Source organism: Pseudonaja textilis, chromosome 3 (genome assembly GCF_049901715.1).
Source record: "Pseudonaja textilis isolate UNSWEBS1 chromosome 3, rPseTex1.2, whole genome shotgun sequence".
Classification (NCBI taxonomy): domain Eukaryota; kingdom Metazoa; phylum Chordata; class Lepidosauria; order Squamata; family Elapidae; genus Pseudonaja; species Pseudonaja textilis.
This window is the reverse complement of record NC_141992.1, coordinates 27,748,766-27,768,243: the sequence shown is the minus strand read 5'-3', so window position 1 is coordinate 27,768,243 and position 19,478 is coordinate 27,748,766. Positions and strand designations below refer to the sequence as shown.

The window sequence follows — 19,478 nt, the reverse complement described above, 5'->3', positions numbered from 1 at the left end:
ACCTAATCCTACATAGCTTTTTCTCTGGTAATATCACACTACTAACTAGAGCATACAAAACATTTGCTAGAGCAATACTTGAATACAGCTCATCAGTCTGGAACCCACATTACGTACCTGATATTAACACAGTTGAGAAAGTCCAGAGATATTTTACAAGAGTTCTCCACTCCTCTACTTGTTGCAGAATACCTTATGCCACTATACTTGAAATTCTAGACCTAGAAAACCTAGAACTATGCTGCCTTAGGTCCGATCTAAGTATAGTATATAAAATCATACATTGCAGTGTCCTACCTATCAATGAATACTTCAGCTTCAACCATAACAATACAAGAGCACACAATAGATACAAACACAAGGTTAATCGCACCAAACTTGATTGCAGGAAATATGACTTCAGCAACAGAGTGGTCAATGTCTGGAATACTCTACCTGACTCTGTGGCTTCTTCCCCAAACCCCAAAAACTTTAACCTTAGACTGTCTACTATTGACCTCACCCCCTTCCTAAGCGGCCTGTAGGGGGTGTGCATAAGCACACCAATCGTGCCTACTGTCCCTGTCCTAATGTTTCTTTTTATTTTTCTTATATGTATCCATTTCATGTATTCATAACTATGTTTATATGTATACCTGTTATCTTATAATCACTTGACAAACAAACAAACAAATAAATAAAATGTTATCCTTCCTGAAATGAGAGGCAATGTTGTTCTTAAGGAATATAAGTTTTTTTTTTATCATCTTCAAGTCCAGCATGCTGGCTTCCTAAACAAATCTGTTTAGCCTCTATGAAAACCAAATACTGAACTGGAGGTCCATAGTCTGCTCTAATCGGGTTTGTGATCTCTCCCTCTCTCCCTCCCTCCCCTCTCTCTCCCTCCCTCCCTCTCTCTCCCTGCCCCTCCCTCTCCCCCTCTCTAACAGTTCACATGAAAATGTACTTTATAACTATCAGAAAGCAAAAAACAAAAAGAACTTCCTGCATGTTTTACATAAATCATCCCAGCAACACAATAGTTTGGGGAGAGATACAGTTCTTGCATATATGGTTTTCATCAACTCTCCTTGTCGGTTTTCTCCCGCAGGGTTGCTGAGTAGGAGTTGAATTCTTCAGAATTCCATCTCTGCTTTTCCTTTCAGGAATATCTATCCGTCTATCCTAAGGCTTTCTTTCAGCTCTGTTTTCTTCCCTGACTCATTTTACCATGTAACTCTCTCTCTATGGCAGCATTGTTCTCTTCTTTTCCAAAATTGTCCATTTGACATCTTTTCCAAAGGATGAGGCATTTTGGAAAGAGATGCTGCAATAACTGAGTTCCCCTCCCCCTGGGTACCAGAGTAGCGTATGCTGACCAGAGTAACAGGATCCTGGCCAATCCAAGGATAAACCAGGGTGCTTTGCAGAGCTAGTACTCTAGTCCTTGGTTTTATATGAAGAAATGCACTACCGCTCCTTTGTTATTTTGCCTGATGTAGGGAAAGAAGGAAGTACCATATTTTTTGCACTATAAGACGCTTTAGACTATAAGACGCACCTAGCTTTTGGGGAGGAAAACAAGAAAAAAAAGTCTACCTCTGCTTCCCAGCAATTTGCCTCCTTGCAGCAAACAGCAAACAGCCTGTTCAGCTTCAGCACAGCCTGATTTAGCACGAGCAGCTGATTGGTGGTTGGATCGGCCTCCTGAAACACCACTTATCAGCTGTTTGAGACTACGGGGATTGCCACTGTCCATCGCCGCCACCTATCACCATCTCCGCATGCCTCATTTTAGGTCTCTGTGGACCCTGTTTTCAGCCTCCATGCATCCCTGTCTTGAATTAATTTACATAAGGTCATTCATTCAAACTGGAGAGCTACATCAATGACCAACAGCTTCAGGAAATATTTTCTTTGTCACTTGGACTGCAGTTATCTATTAATAGTTGTTTTTACAATGAAGATTCCTTGGGGAGTAAAAATAATTATATCAGAACTTTTATCCACAAGTTAAAACAGCTTAAAGTATTCCAGGAATAAATCAATTGCCTCTATATTTTACAATATACATAGTAATAATGAATGTTTATAATCTTATCAGTGTCCCCATTCAGAACTACTGCATTTTTATACACTGCTCAAAAAAATAAAGGGAACACAAAAATAAGACATCCTAGATCTGAATGAATGAAATATTCTTATTAAATACTTTGTTCATTACATAGTTGAATGTGCTGACAACAAAATTACACAAAAATTATCAATGGAAATCAAATCTAGCAACCCATGAAGGTCTGGATTTGGAGTTACACTCAAAATTAAAGTGGAAAAAAACACTACAGGCTGATCCAACTTTGATGTTATGTCCTTAAAACAAGTCAAAATGAGGCTCAGTAGTGTGTGTGGCCTCCACATGCTTGTATGACCTCCCTACAAAGCCTGGGCATGCTCTTGATGAAGTGGCAGATGGTCTCCTGAGGGATCGCCTCCCACACCTAAAGCATCCCCCAACTCCTGGACAGTCTGTGGTGCAATGTGGCGTTGGTAGATGGAGCGAGACATGATGTCCCAGATGTGCTAAATTGGATTCAGGTCTGGGGAACGGGTGGGCCAGTCTATAGCATCAATGCCTTCATCTTGCAGGAACTGCTGACACACTCCAGCCACATGAGGTCTAGAATTGTGCATTAGGAGGAACCCAGGGCCAACCATACCAGCATATGGTCTCACAAGGGGTCTGAGGATCTCATCTTGGTATCTAATGGCAGTCAGGCTACCTGTGACAAGCACATGGAGGGCTGTGCAGGCCCCTTTCATCTGTGGTGAATTTGCCAATCCTGGTGTTCTCTGGCAAATGCCAAACCTGCACGGTGTTGGGCTGTAAGCACAACCCCCACCTGTGGACATTGGGCCCTCATACCACCCTCATGGAGTCTGTTTCTGACTGTTTGAGCAGCCACATGCACATTTGTGGCCCACTGGAGGTCATTTTGCAGGGCTCTGGCAGTGCTCCCCCTGTCCCTCCTTGCACAAAGGTGGAGATAGCGGTCCTGATGCTGTGTTGTTGCCCTCCTACGGTCTCCTCCACGTCTCCTGATGTACTGACCTGTCTCCTGGTAGTGCCTCCATGCTCTGGACACTATGCTGACAGATATAGCAAACCTTCTTGCCACAGCTCGCATTGATGTGCCATCCTGGATGAGCTGAACTACCTGAGCCACTTGTGTGGTTTGTAGACTCTGTCTCATGCTACCACTAGAGTGAAAGCACCACCCACATTCAAAAGTGACCAAACCATCAGCCAGAAAGCATAGGAAGTGAGAAGTGGTCTGTGGTCACCACCTGCAGAACCACTCCTTTATTGGGGAAGTCTTGCTAACTGCCTATGTTTTCCACCTGTTGTCTATTCCATTTGCACAACAGCATGTGAAATTGATTGTCAATCAGTGTTGCTACCTAAGTGGACAGTTTGATTTCATAGAAGTGTGATTGACTTGGAGTTACATTGTGTTGGTTAAGTGTTCCCTTTATTTTTTTGAGCAGTATATTATTCTGCCTCTCACAGTGATGTTGATAAGCCTGTTTGCAGTGATCTCTGATCTAGATTTTAGTGACTAAAATAATATTCATGGGTTTTATGTTTACATTCATTATGGACTATGATTTTGGCATGATAGGCTATGAATATAATAAAGTAAACATTCAAAATTATTCTTAGCATAAGGTAACACAGCACATAAAAGTCTTTTAAAATTAAGCTTTCCTTAGTTTTTATCCAGCTAGAATTTAAAGACTGACCAGATGTCTGACTATATTGGACAACTTCTTGATTTTAATTTGTTTCATAAGAACTATAAATTCATTGCTTTCTATAATGTAGTAGTACAGGTAGTCCTCAACTTACAACCCAATATTTCTATTGCTAAGCAAGACAGATGTTAAGTGAGTTTTGCCTCATTTTACTACCTTTCTTGACACAGTTAAGTGAACCAGTGCAGTTGTTAAGTCAGTAACATGGTTGTTAAGTGAACCTGGCTTCCCCATTGACTTTGCTTGTCAGGTCACAAAAAGTGACCACATGACCTCGGGACATTGCAACCATCATAAATACATGCCAGTTGCCAAGTGTCCTCATTTTGATCACACGACCATGGAGATGCTGCCATGGTCATAACTGTGAAAAATGGTCACAAGTCACTTTTTTCAGTGCCATTGTAAAACTCTGAATGGGGACTAAATGGATGGTTGTAAATCAAGGACTATCTGTATATTGTTTGGCAAAATATTATTTTGAATCTTTTTCTCTTGCCCTGTTCTTTTTTTTAAAAAAAATATAGGACAAAATATATCGTCACTTTTGGCCCTCTTTCTCTTTTTTTCCAGGATTCCACCATGTGTTCCTCAAACTCTGAGAAGTGCCGTTCATGATTCAGGATGTCCTCTTAATGCCAGATAGTTGTCCCATAGTCGCCTAGACAAGGCTACAGGTTCAGCAGCTGTGTGGCTGAACCCATCAACCAATTTGTGGAAGAAATGGACACCCATATGGACTTGCTGACAGAGCTCCACCTTCTGGATAAAGTACCTACCCTAGAGCGACTCCGAGCTGCTCAGAAACGCAGGGCTCAGCAGTTGAAAAAATGGGCTCAGTATGAGAAGGAGATGCAGCACAAGAAACGGAAGCACGAGAAAAAGAGGAATGTAGTCTGCTCCAAGAAGGTGTCTTTTGAGGCCAGTGTTGCACTGCTGGAAGCTTCGTTGAGGAACGATATTGAGGAAGGTAAGAAATCCTAAAAGTGAAAATCACATGCATTTTGTAAATCTGAAGGTTTGTCTGAAAACATTTTAAGCACCAAATGGTGTTCCACCAAGTAAGATATCGAAGTAAATTGTGGTTGTCTACACACAAGCCAGGTGAACGGCTAGCTGCATGAGAGGGAATCCTTTGATCTTCTATATTTAGAAATTGTATTGCCCACATTTTATCTTTTCCTAATTATTACTTATGTACCTGGTCTAGACTGTTTTGTTTCTAGCCCAGATTACTTCCAGTAAGTTTGGAGCAGTCTGTTTCAAGGTTGGCACCATTTGATCTTGAACTGTTTTGTAGACTTTTCCCTAAAGACATACTTTAGTTAGGTCATATTAGATTAGCTAATGAAAGCAGCATATTTTTTCCTGTATAATCTTCTTTATATTTATCACACCTTAATAAAGGGCAAATTGTCTTTCTTCCTGATACTTTGCATAAGCATTTAATGTGGCTGTGTTCACACAGTGTAGGAAGTCAGTTAGTTAATATCTGAAAACCTGGCCATGGTAAATGATATTGTGTGAGCAATGATAGAATTGTTTAATTTGGCCTCCAAAAGTTTTTAGCTGTGATAGATATTTTTTGCCTAACATGGAAAATAGTTTGATGAAATTATTTTCTTTTCTTATTTGATAGTAGTCCAAATGTAGAACAGAAATTAGTCTGGGTCCATTAGAAGCATTGTAAAGTGACTTAAAAGAAAATGCCATGTACTAGTTTCTGAATTACATAATAAACTGTCAAGGTGCAGTTAAGGATTATTCCAGACACTTCCTATTCCTGCTTCCAACGTTAGACATAAATCATTGAATTAGGATAATGTCAAGGATAATCTGAACTCAGATAATAAAGATTGTGGGTTTGGAAGAAGATTTGGTGTATGTCAGTGGTGTCATTTATGGAGGGACATGAGACTGGGAAGACCGAGGGAGGAGGAGCCCATAACACGGCAGAGGAGACTGCCATGTTATGGGATCGTGAAGAGTTGGACATGATTTAACAAATAAATAACAACAAAAATGGTATATGTCAATGATATATAGTAGTAAATACAATGATATAGTAAATACAATAAGGAAGTTAAAATGTTGAGGTATATTTGGGATTTTATTCAGAATGATTTGTAAAATATCGAGCAACAAAAATATTAAGGGGGGAAATATGTGTTGTTGTATTTTACCAAGAATACATTTAAGAATGCTACGATATATTTGAAGGATTTGAAAGAGATTAATTTATACCATTACATTATGAAATTATTGATGTCATCTGCTACAGTTTTGGAACTTGATATATAGGGTGCAGTGTAAAACAGTTGCCTCAAGGCCTAACTTGACATTCCTTTGAAGATTGGTCTTTCAGTTATATATCTTGCCTTGCTCTTCTTTAAAGCAAAGCTGGTGACATTTTTATTGCAATGCAGTGCATAGAAGAGGCTGTTTATCTCTTCTCTACCTAGCATGATCCATTCCTTGCTTAGCTAGATTTCATTGACCTGATGATATGTAAAGTAGATGAGAATTTAGCCTCTACTGCCACTTCTCTTCCAAGATAGGCACTTCCCATGGGCTCTAGTAGGGCTGACCTTGGATGTATATTCTTTAGTATATAAACTTCCATAAAAAGGTGATATACACAGGTCCTATTGCTATCTATACAATTTTAATTCTACTGGTTTTCTATATTTTTTCAGGATGTATCCAGAAAAGGCGCAACTGAATTTAGTTCCTCTCATTTAAGTGTGCATAGATAGGGCTTATAATAAGAGTTTAATTAGTGAATGAACTACCTCCCCCCAAAACATAATTCTTAAATCAAAATCAAAGAAACCACATTTTGGCTTTGATATAATGTGTGGATCTTATTATAGGCTAGATAGTGATGGGGCAAGAGGAACTAAAATTCCCTGTAGGTGGTCTTCCTCAATGTGTTGACTTCCAGATGTGTTTTACTACAATCCCAGAGTTCTTAGACAGGATGCTGGTTGGGAATTGTGGGACTCGGAATTCCCAGAATATATCTTGGTGGCCATGTTGGTGCAATTGAACCTCTGTCTGTGATACAGACAAAAAGGCAGAGGCATCTTGGTCTTTTTCTCCATGCTATATGGATATCCCTGGAGGGAAAAAGGTTATTGTGAACTGCATCTAAAACTGCATAAATATGTAAGAATATTAACTTTGAAGTGTTTTGTACAAGATTTTTTTTCTCAAGGCAAAGGAGAAAAGATGCGTGATATTTGCTATTTATCTTCTCACTTCAATTTAACAAAGAAAGCAAGGGAAAAGAAAACCTACCAGAGTCTTATTTAACATATATTGTTGCTGCTTGCTTGTCTCATATTAGCTATAGGGTTAGCTTTCACATATTAGGCTCTGAAGGGAAAACAAAACAAAAAATAATTCCTACTTTAAAATCTGTCAGTCTATTCCTAGGATTGATAGGTAGGAATGAGGAAAGGAAGAAAAATCCAGGGAATAATAAAGAATTTGAATGATCTTGTCAGGCAATATATCCACAGTGTAATTATTTTCATGGAGCTAACTCTGGAGATCTGCCCCCAAAAGCTTTATATTTATAAATAACAATACAACTTGGATGAAATTAAAGTAAAGTAAAATCTGATCATTTTTGTCTTGCTTAGAGATATAAGTCTCAGCATGACTAACTAGATGGAAGCAAAAGAAAAAATCTACAGTCCATTTGTATTTAATATAAATGCAGGACTATAAGCACCATGTAGTGTAAATACTCTAAATAAATAATAGGAGTGGCCACAGGGTGTTGTCCAAAAATCAAGATGGTACCATAAGCAGAATAACCAAGGCTTGTCTGGAATGTTATTTGCTTTTTGATACTAGGCATTATAGATTCTTGTTATTAAGTTCAGTCCTCTGTCCTTTTATCTCCTTCCTGTTCATGCCTCTCCCCCCATGCTTAGCCATATCCTTGCACATCTGGTTTTTCCTAAGTGCAGATCCTTGCCTTTCTTGCCACTGGACAACATTTTTTTGGATAGGGCTGACTGTTTAAGTTTATTAAGGTCCTTTTGAATATTTAACAGACATGTTAGGATGTGAACCCTTTTGGAGAAGTAGATCACTGAGCTATGGTTTACACCAAACTAGGAGGCTGGCTTATACACTAGTGAACAAAAGTCACAATTCTAAATTAGTTTGAAAAGCTTGAGCATTAGACTAATCAAACATAGTGGTATTCACCTGTGACAAGTTCATTAAAAAATCCAATCCACAAATATGAATTCGTGTAGATCTGGTTTGGCAGAGTATATGTGGAAAGAAGCTAGGAGTAAAAATGGAGCACCAGCAGAATATTAGCAAGTGATGAGATAAGAAGCTATAGGAACCAATGCAGTCTTGGGTTACAATGATAATAAGAATTAATAACGGATAATATTTGTAGCTCAAGGTTGAAATGAGGAGTCCTTGGTGCTCTCTGAACTTGGTTGTTCTCTTGCAGACTTTTCATTATCAAACTAGGTAACATCATCAAATAACAAATGTGTCCAAATTGCATCAGGGGATAATAATTCCACTGTATCCTGTGCTTCTTTTGGATGTGAAGTTCTAAGCATTAAAATTTAAAAAAACATGGAATATTTTAAGGGAGTTTAGAGGAGAATTATCAGGATCATATGAGGTCTGGCAACCAAGATCTGTGTAGAAGCTGGACATGTTTAACTTGACAAGGCAAAACTTAACAGATGTGTTAAGCGTATACAGATATCTGTGTATAAGCTGTCACGTGCAAGAAGAGTGAATGTAACTGCTCTCCACTGATGTCAAGAGCAGAACAAGTATGAATATGTTGAAATGAAAGAATATTCTGGCTGAATATTTGGGAGAATTTCCTGATAGTTGAACAGAATACCTAGAACAGTGATGGATTCTTCCTCAATGAAAACTTTCAAATGGGGGGGTAACGATGGTACATTTTACCAGTCAGAGAGGTTTTAGTGGATTCTTCTTCAGAGTAGAAAATTAAACATCATGGAATCCAAACCCAAACTGTGGAAGAAAAATAATGCCATATTAAGATTTCTAATATTTGCATGAAACTTTGATGTGTAAGTCTTCACCAGACTGTCCCTGATTCTGTCACATATGTTGGACTTTAAATCACAACATTACTAACCAACATTAAAAAAAGCAGGATTCAAAACCCCTCACATCAGGGCACATATAGATTTGGGAAGATTTGTTTAAACAAACCAATCAAAATACCACAAATTTGGATGGCTGAGGACTAGGTGGACAGAGAAGTTTATAAGAGCAGAAGTATGTCACATACTGCGGAATTTTTTTTCTTCCCTTCCTGGTACAATTTTTGTGGGTGGACTATTTGTTTTTTTTATTTATCTTGTTTCTTTACATGTGTTAATGGAACTTGAACTGCCACTTTCTGCTGGCTAACAATCCCATTGAAAATTAGCTGCAAATTGCATTATCAAATGTCAGTTATATAATTTGAAGGGACAAAGGATCCTGCAAAGTGTTTTAGATGTGCATTTAGCTTTACAGTATGTCCATCTATACTGTAAGACTAATGTTTATTTACTTCATTTATGTAGTCCACAAGGAGGGCAGTACACCAATGATACATTAAAACAAAAAAGATAATACAATAAATCAATAAATCACTATAATAATTCACAGCTCAACAATACATAAAATACATAAGTACATAAAATGGCATAAATAGGTGTACAGATATCAAGTAACAACTAACAACCTTTCAACATCACTAAGGTCACAGGTTGTCTAGCTTTGACTTAAAGGTGGCAAATATTTGTTGCAGCATTTGTATTAATCAGTTTATCTCAATGAAGTGCATTGGATGCCTTTACAAGCTGGCAGGTATTTTAAAGTAGCCATCTGTTTTGCAAACTCTGTGTTGCCAGATCTCAACAGGGAAATCTGAGGACACATTATTCTGTCATTGATTTTGGCAGCTGAAAGCAGATGGTAAGAACTTTGAACTGGCTAAATAATATTTAATCAATCTTCTGATCATTTTAACTGATTGTACAAGGCTCTTAAGAGAAGGCATATTTTCTTAAGTATAGGGTGATTGCAGTCTATTAAGCAAAAGCTGCACAGCATTCATAGGATTTTCAATATTGTACTGACAGAGTAAATCAGTTGGGAAATTGGAATGCAGGATATTTGTTACTATATTCGAGCCAAAGTAGTTTTTAGAAATGATTGAATATGAATTTGATCAGATTCGTGGCAATTCCATATTAAAAATACATAAGACATGTATTGAGATTGTTTTCAATTCCCAGTGATGACAGTAGATATTTTAAGTATATTTTAACCTGAAATCAAAGCTTTGACTAGTTTTAAAATAATTAAGGGGGAAAAGCCATCTGGTTGTCTTTTCAGTAGTTTGGTAGGTGACGAGTTGATATCACATGAGGATAGCTATGTATCTTTCAAACTCAGCTTAACAACACTTGATCAACATTTCAACCTGTAGTCCAGGTTTACTTTACTGATTGATTAAAGGCTTATAGATTTGCAAGCTTATATACTTAATAACACTGTGATACCAAGTTAGTACAGAATAACAGAGTTGCAAGGGATCTTGGAGGTCTTCTAGTCCAACCTCATGCTCAAGCATGAAACCCTATACTATTCCAGACAAATCGTTGTCCTATCCTTTCCTAAAAACATCTAGTGTTGGAACATCCAGAACTTCAGAAGGCAAGTTGTTCTACTGATTAACTGTTCTAACTGTGGGGAAATTTCTCCTTAGTTCTATTGATTGCTTCTCTCTTTGATTAATTTCCACCCATTGCTTCTTGTCCGATCTTCAGGTGTTTTTCAGAATAGTTGACTGCCTCTTCTTTTGGAAACCCCTTAAATATTGGAACACTGCGATCATGTCAGTATCATGTACAATAGAGGTTTTATCTGAAACTAAAGTAAGAAATCAAACTTCTTTAATCTAAAGAAAAACCAGATGTGATGATGCAAAAATCCAGAAGATCACTAGATGGCAGCAAAAAGACACTAAGGAATTCTAATTCTTTACTGCCATCTAATGTTCACCATTTTTATGCAAAATACATCTTGGTCCAAGAAGCGGCAGTTTTTGATGTTTCCTTATCTAAGGCATTGAGGCTTTCTTGGTTAAAGTCAAAACATTGGACTGGCCTTGGGAAAATTGGTAGTACCTTCATAACCAATCAGAAGCATGTAATATGTGCTATATATCCTGGCAAGAATAATAACTTCCATTTCATAGATATGAATTAAAATGTAGCCCTCTCTTGAGTATTTAGAAGTCAGAAAATATTTTTATATGTATATTTACAACATAATTGTCTCTAAGCAGTATACAATATGTAGTTGAACTTGATTGATTCAAAACAGTTAACTAAGGTTGTTATTTGTTTTGTAAATCATCAGGTAATCTCAGATTTATTGGCTAGATTGGGAAATAGGAAAAAATACAGAAGCAGGCAGAGATAGCCAATTCCATGCAGTTGTCAAAAACATTTAATGGATGTGCCCATGTAATGACAATGTCACTACAGAATTCTCCATTGGAAATATGAAATACTAGTTCATTTCATCTGCTTTTAAGAACAGAAAAACAAAAGTAAATTGCATCCCATTTTCTGAAGCAAGACTTCAATAATTATGAATTGGATTAGCAGATTCATCCTCATCATTGTCATTATTGTTGTTATCATCGTTGCTGTTGTCATTGAATCCAGCAGCAAAACTATTTGATTTGGCTACGATCCAATAGCTGAATTTGAAATGTTTTTCCACTTGGCAGCAGTTACCCAGTTTAGGAATGTACTATCTAGTACACACCCTTTCCCCTCTCCTGTTTCACAGGAAGTGCCTCTGTGCTTTCCACTCATGGCACAGGAAGCGGTAGGCGAGGTTTTCCATAGCACACATGGCTGCTCTTTCATTATGACACCCTTTTCAGTGATTGCAAAGTAGATTTGCTTCTCACATTAAAATAGAAGAGTTTTTTTGTTGCTTATATATAAAAAGAGAACAGCAAAACAGGGAAGCAACTAGACATGTGTAGGATGTGAAGGATGCTAAATCATACTTTACAAAGACTCTTATTGCAATGTTTTTTCACACCTATTTTTTCATATAATTATTCTTGGCTATTGTCAATCCTATCCAGAGTTGCTGACACTAACATCAAGTATATCCCCTTTGGCCTAGTTTTCACAAATGATTAGAATATTGATGGCTTTTAACCAAATGACTGAGGATGTTCTGTTTGGAAGGCTTTAGAGATACAGATATGATTTTCAATTTGGGATCTTACACTGATTTAAGTTGATGAGCTGAGCTGCTGGTGAATGTTCCTTAGTTTTAAAAACCTTGCATCATTTTGTATGCTCTTGCTTTGAGGGGACGTTACTCTGCATATCTTTAGCTTACTGTCTTAAATAACGTTTCTTGAATGAAAGGGAAGCATATATATCTGTCACTGAGATCACAATATGTGTTGTGATCTTCAGTTTCTTCCAGTGGAAATAGGTGCAACTGATGCTGACACTTAATGGAACATTTTTAGAACATAAAAACATTCCCTTCCCAGAAGGTGCACATGTACACACACACACACACACACACACACACACACACACACACACACACTGCTTAGTTCAAATGCTTTTATTCAGTTTATCTGTTCTGTTATAAGAATTTTCCCCTTGTTTATGTTGAGGTTACAAATTTGTTTCTATCCAGATTTATATTTGTTAGAAACATTTTTTTAAATAATGTGTTACAATTTATTGTTCTGGATTTTTGTGTTTTATACAATTTTTGAAACTCCTTAGTTTAAATATTTATATAAAATATTTAAATAAATATTATAAACTGCCAATATGGTCTGAGCATTAGAGGATGCAATATAAAAGAATAAGAACTTGCTCTGCTGCCTTGCATGGATGTTATATTGGGTTATCTAGCTTTAGCTTGATTATTACTATATATTGACAAGAACAGAATGAAACACTTTGTGATTTCACTGCCTTTGATTTCCATCCTGCTTTAGCCCACAAAGCTTTCCTTTCCATTGATAAAACCACAATATAACCAAATGTTATTGCAAATTAATCTACTTCTTTAAGAGCAGACAGATAAGGGCATCAATCCAACCTGAAAGACATGGTGTCCTAAAATTGTCATGTGACTAGTACAGAACATGATGCTTCTAGCAAAAGGCATTTATGGATTTCTTTAGAGGGAACATTATTTTGACTGTTCATCAAAGGGCATGTCCATGCTATTATGTGTTTTTATATTCAATCTGGATTTTCCTGAAATTTATTTGCTTATGGATAGAGTACATGATTGGTGGCACACATAGGCACAACATCCCAAATCCTAGGGTCTTCACCTAGAATTTCAGGAAACAGAGAGATCCCTGTCTGAGAGAAGGGGAGTTGCTTCTAAGCAGTGTACATGGTGTGAAGACAGATGGATAGTAGTTTTTATCCAAATAAAGTAGATTCACGTAGTCAGAAGACACTGATGATCAGTGCCTTCACATCTCAAATTGACATTGATGTTCTTTCTTGACCTCAATAATGCAGACAGAGCATTTAGTTATTGCCAACAGATTGCACTTACTGACTGAGGACAATTGGTTAGATGTTTATTATTTAGACTAAAAAAAGAAGGAAAAAAATAGTAACAAAATGGATTTCAAATGGAAGCAGTTAATTAGACATTGCTGTGTACAATATTTTAAGAAGTGTCATTTCTCAGAAGAGTGGGAAAGTGTGTGGGATGCACTTTGTTTTCTCTCACATCTTTTCTGCACCTTCAAAATAGGCATTTTTGAAGGTGCTGGAAAACATTCCAAGTGGGTCACTTTCTATTTTGTAAAAATCAGGGTTGAGAAAAAAGAACATTAACAGTAAAAGATTAATATTAAGTTGCATACCTCTGTCTCACCTACGTATATGCATATTTAATTATATCCTTCCCATCTGACTCGGTACTGCTGGCTTCCGTCATTTCTTACAGAAAAAGCAGAATCAATATTCTAGTTGTTAATATCAGGACAGGCAGTAGTTACTGAGAACAACTGATATTTTAACATACAATATTGAGTGATTATTATTTGACACATATCTGGCTTTGAAGATCTTGAACTGAGGGGATGCTTTAGAACTGCCTAAAAAGATTAGGGTAGTCCTTATTTAGTATAGGGGGAAAAAGATGCAAAACCAAATAAATCAGGCACCAGAGAACCATGGTGGCACAGTGGTTAGAATGCAGTATTGCAGATTAATTCTGCTGATTGCCAAGAGTTCAATCCTTACCAGCTCAAGGTTGACTTTACTTTCCATCCTTCAAGGTCAGTAAAATGAGGACCCAGATTGTTGGGGGCAGTATGCTGACTCTGTAAATGCTTAGAAAGAGGTGAAAAGCACTTGGAACAGTATACAAGTCTTAAGTGCTATTGCTGTTTCTTTATTATCAGTTAAGAAAAACACACACACATGCAATTATAATAGTGAAATGTGAGCATGAGAATGCCTCTATTTTACCAGACCCGTATTCATTAAAAAGGTTATCTTACATTGGAATATCTGCTCTTGAGTTAGGTGTTTCAACAGGCCATTTGAAAATAATATTGATGAGACTTTTGGCATAGGGCAAAATGACATAATACTTCAAAAAGTATTTTTACGAAATAAGTCCAGGTATTTGAAAAATAAAATAAATGCTCATTTTGTTTGCTGGTGGTCAAGCTGGCTAAGATGTTGGGGATCTGTAGTCAGACTTCTTATATACTTATTATACTTTATATACTTATTATAGACTTATTGCTATTAAGATATTTCAACATCATCTATGGAGAAGAGATATATAGAGGCCATTGTAATGAGAGTACCATTCATTTCTCTTGCAGATGCTTTTAACTTAAAAAAGAGATCTTCTTGTTAAATTGACAAGAGAGAAGAAAACTCAGACAATAAACGAGGCCTTAAAATATATGGCTAACACATGTGAAATGATACTACACTCCTTTGCTAATTACTAACTTAGATTTTGCCCTGTAATTGGAATTCAGCATAGCAGATGACTTCTAAAAATGCAGCATCTATATTCCTCTATGAGTGGCAGATATGGGATATCACCCACTCAAATATGTGTTTGTTTTGTATGGGATGTCACCCACTCAAATGATGATTACTATTACTATTTCAGTTTATGTGGCACTTCATAGCAGAGACATCATTTGTCAAACAGTTCTATTATGAATTATTAACTACTGTTGCCAATGTACAAATACACCACAACTTCAGTTGAGAAGTGACTTTTCAGTCTTGAAATATTTCCTTTTTTTTGTTCCTGTTATCCATCTTGCTAACAGTTTTCATCACAAGTACAGTGCTGGATCTGGTGTATGCAATATGTCGCTTCATTATATTGGATTTACTTTAAGTGTGTTGGCTATGTAGCTATAAACACTGAAAGAAACAATATTTGCAACTGTATGTCATATCTGCATAGATTTTACTAAATAGAGTTGGTTGCTTTGGGTAGTAATGAATTAATCCAGTGCTTCCCAATATTTTTTTCATTACCCCAAATCATGTTCAAGGTTCAGTAAACAGTTTTGTTTGTGTTCATTATGGCAAAAGTGAAAAATCCTACTTCACACATGTAGGTGCTTGGAAATGACAACAATTGCATTATGGCCTCCTCACAGGATATTCATTGTGAAGTGTTAACCACAAAGATTCCAAATGATTATTTTGTTCTCCAAATAACATTTTGCACTGACTGCTTAATCTAAGTTTAATCATTTGCTCTACAAAACCATTAATGATTTTATATGTTGTTATCCAAAGAAAAACCAGTTTTACTCAATTTTCAGTAATTTATCAAGGTTTGGGAAGCACTGACTTAATCTCAGAAAAGATTTCTTAATGCTTAATTTGGTTGTTAATAGTCACATTTTGGAACTGTTTATCTCCCTCACAGAGGGATTCCAGATGGAAAAAAGTTACCTATTACTTCATGACAAGAGTAGTTCTCCAGAAGACTCTGTACTACAATGTTCAGGTGTCCAACCCAATCTAGCCAGTAGTAAAAATGCTTGTAGTTAGGTCAATACTTGATCATACTTCTCTACTTCTGTCTCAGAAGACAATTTGTCTGAAATATTATGATGTTTCCTGCTTGAGCAGGGGGTTGGATAAGAAGACCTCCAAGATCCCCTTCCAATTCTATTATTATATTATTCTTGCACCTTCCTTCTCTTCCTTCTAAATCTAATGGAATTAATGCAATCTAGGTGGGTTTAATTCAGACAGTTTCGGTTCAGGGCTGGCAGCTAAATGACAATAAATTTTATCCGGCCTTTTAAAAAATTCCTTCTGGTTCCTTGATTCCAAGGAAAGTACTTGCTATTCTACATTTTGGAACTGTAATTTCCACCGGAAATACAATTATTCTGCTTGTCTAATGGGAATAAAGAAATTCAAATTACTAGAAATCTATCTAAATAATAAGACCAAACTGAAAAAAAACAAAACCCTGAGTAGCTGAAAAAGGCTTAACATTTGATTTGGTTAGCTTTAAGATGATGATGAGGAGGATTCTTCCAAGAATTGACAGCAGAGACTAATCAGAAAATATTGGCAGTAAAATCTAGAGGCTATGTGTGTTTGCATGTTTAGTTGCATGTTTTTCAGATATCTTCATTATGTCAATACCAGGTTTTCAATTATATTTATAATAGTAATTTCACTTGCCTTAAGATCCCAATTACTTTTTTCTGCTGCTTTTTCAAAAAATATTGGAAGCATACCAATTTCTGGCTTCCTGTAGACTTTTTATCTTTTCCTCTGAGAAGCAAAATGCAGCTTGGGATTTAGGATTTGTAAGGAAGGGCTTGGAATGAAAAATATTCCAAGCTGGAAAGCTCCACATTTGCTACTTCTACCCTTAAACATATAGCTTCCCAAGGATGTTTTGCTTGCATGTAGCTTTCCCAACTGTTGGTTTTCATCCAAAGTAATCACTGGAAAGTGTGACATTAAAGAGAGAAATGGTATATGTGTATGGTGGTGGCAGGATGGGCGAGATGTATCTGAGGGGGAGAGGGGGGCAGAACTAAAAAAATTTCCACTCAAAATTAGCTCCTCAGAAGTAGATAAGAAAAAAGGAGTGATTTGGCAATTTAAATAAATAACACTATCCCTCATTTGTGTTCTGAGTAACTGGTGATCCTATCTAGTATAAATTAGTTACTGGTTATTTCTGCCAACCTTGAATAGTCTCACTTCCTTCTCAAGTGTTTTCAAGATGATATACACAGTAAGCAAGAGATATACATAATTAATTACAATGATTTGATAGCCTATGTATGGGGATTGGCTTGAGAAAAGTCACAAAAGTCATTAATTGTTCTGTTCTTTATATATTTGTCTAATCAATAGCAAAGGCATGATTAATTTTCCTTATCCTACCAGTATACAGTATATAGATGGGACATTCTTGAGCCCTTCTAGTCCTAAGATCTGAGTGGCATCTTTCATTGTTCAGACACATTTGCACTAGATAAAGTTGATTTCAATTTCTTGGATGGGTCCCTGCAGGATCTTCCTTTGTGATTATTTTTTTTAATTCCCCAAATCTAGCACATCATACTAGTACTTCTTATAGCCATCTATGCATGTAATAAGCAGGGCAAATCTTTATTAGGCTTTGAGATCGGTCAAGGTTGATGCAGAAATAGCTCTTAGTAGGAGCTGTACAGGTTGCAAATGAAACTTTATTAGATATCCATTTGCTCAATCAGTCTGGAAATAATGGTTTTGATTTACTTTTCAAATTAAATCATAATGTTTTTCTAATGTGGGTTGATCATATTGTGTGAAGTGCAGACATTTTGTCAACTGTAGCTTAAAAGGAAATGGATTATATGGACTTCTGTTGCTCTACAGTGTGCCAGCTTTTCAGAGAGAAGGGAAAAGCTGCTCTCTGGAGTGGAGGTTGTTACAGTTTCTAGAGGGTGAATGTCGTTTCAGTAGAAAAATACAGTACATAGTCTTGGAAATAGTCTAATAAATGCATTCTAATCTTTTTTGGAGTTCTAGAAGCATGATTGTAGGGTGGATATTTGCACCAAGACAAATTCCTTGTGTGTCCAATTACACTTGGCCAATAAAGAATTATATTCTATTCTATTCAGTTTGCTAGAAAACTCTTGATTTCTCTACAAACGAAACTCTTAATGGAACTTTAATTTTATTTACCGCACAAAGTTAGTTGTTGAGATGGGAGACTGTACAAATTGAATAAATAAACAAACTGGAAACTCCCGCTTGTTTTAAACGTGATTTGAATTCAATCTTGTACAGAAATGTTTTGAGCATGATTGTAAATATTAGCAATTTATCTATTTTGGCTAGAGATTATCACACAAAAACTGTTTTTTCAATTTTAGTGACTTTCTTTAACAATGTCAGAGTTCAAAGTCCGGTGTATTGTTATGCCAAGAAGCTAACAGAATTCCCATTGTACATCAGCTCATAATTAAGCTGATGATATGATAATTAAGGCATAATGTCTTGTTCACATAATTTAGCACAATATATTGTTGAGCTTTGTTTGCTACAGATTATAAATGTTGTGGTTCACTGGCAGCTGGTGCAGCTGGCAGCGGAATTGGACAGTAAGAAAGAAAGGGGACCAGTCAGGGAGTCTGGAGATGACTTGAGCGAGGTTACTGTGTCTGATGCAGGGAGAGGACCAGGACCATCTGGGAGTGGGGTGCTGCCTTTGGAGTCTGGCAGCAGCAAAGCAGAGGATCCAGAGGAGCCTGTTCCCAGTGCGTGTGTGCACAGAACTGCTAGAAGGTGAGAGCAGCTGAAACAAAAGGGGCGACTCAGGAGTAAGGCTGGGTGGTGATTGCCCCTCCTATAAGGGATAAAAGACAGACCACAATGATGAAACCTTTGCAGGAAGCAAAGTAGTTTGATAGATTCCGAGTCCTCCGTGAAGTTCTGTGTACTCTGATTGTTTTTTTCTGGTACTTCGGTTGGTTTCTGATATAATTAATTGGATACTTCTGTTTTTGGCAGCATTCCACAGCACTGAAAAGTGTGTGAAAGCAATTCTCAGCGTTGCAATAAAATAGGTTTTGCTTTTAAAACAAGTTTGATATTAATTACATTTGATGAAGCCTGGGTCAGAACACTAAAGGGGTTGCAGGAGCTTAAAGTGTAATGTAAGTATAGTGCAGCCTCCAGCAAACATGACTCAATAAATCACATTAGGGTTCAGCATGACACCTGAGTTTTCATATTTTGCCTTTCTGGACTGGGAAACAGTGCAAGACTAAGAATATACCTTGTCTCAGTGTATAGGAAAAAGGACCAAAGAGTTATCCTGAAAAGTTAGGTGAGAGGAAGTCCCTTTCTGAATGCAAATTTCTGTGCAATCGTTTTTCTCTTTCGATAATGAAACAAAATTCTAGTTCAGCAAGTTCCATTGGATCCATTTTCTTTTCCTGTGAAAGACAAGTATCATCTGTGAAATTAGGTAAAGTATTCTGAAGAAGAAATTATAATAAATCTCATCCTGATCTTGTTTAATACAACAGGTCTATGTCAGTCTGGCTTATTCTCTTAGCAAAGCCCAAC

At 36.8% G+C, this 19,478-nt stretch overlaps 1 protein-coding gene across 1 annotated transcript in view; it reads left to right on the top strand.

Moving 5' to 3' along the window:
* The window catches only part of PPP1R16B (protein phosphatase 1 regulatory subunit 16B), a 98,953-nt gene that overhangs the window by 29,184 nt on the left and 50,291 nt on the right, over nt 1–19,478 (top strand). Inside the window, exon 3 of the mRNA XM_026697596.2 lies at nt 4,366–4,762. Coding sequence (XP_026553381.1) covers nt 4,516–4,762 — 247 coding nt within the window. The 5' untranslated portion in view covers nt 4,366–4,515. The remainder of the gene's footprint in view (nt 1–4,365; nt 4,763–19,478) is intronic.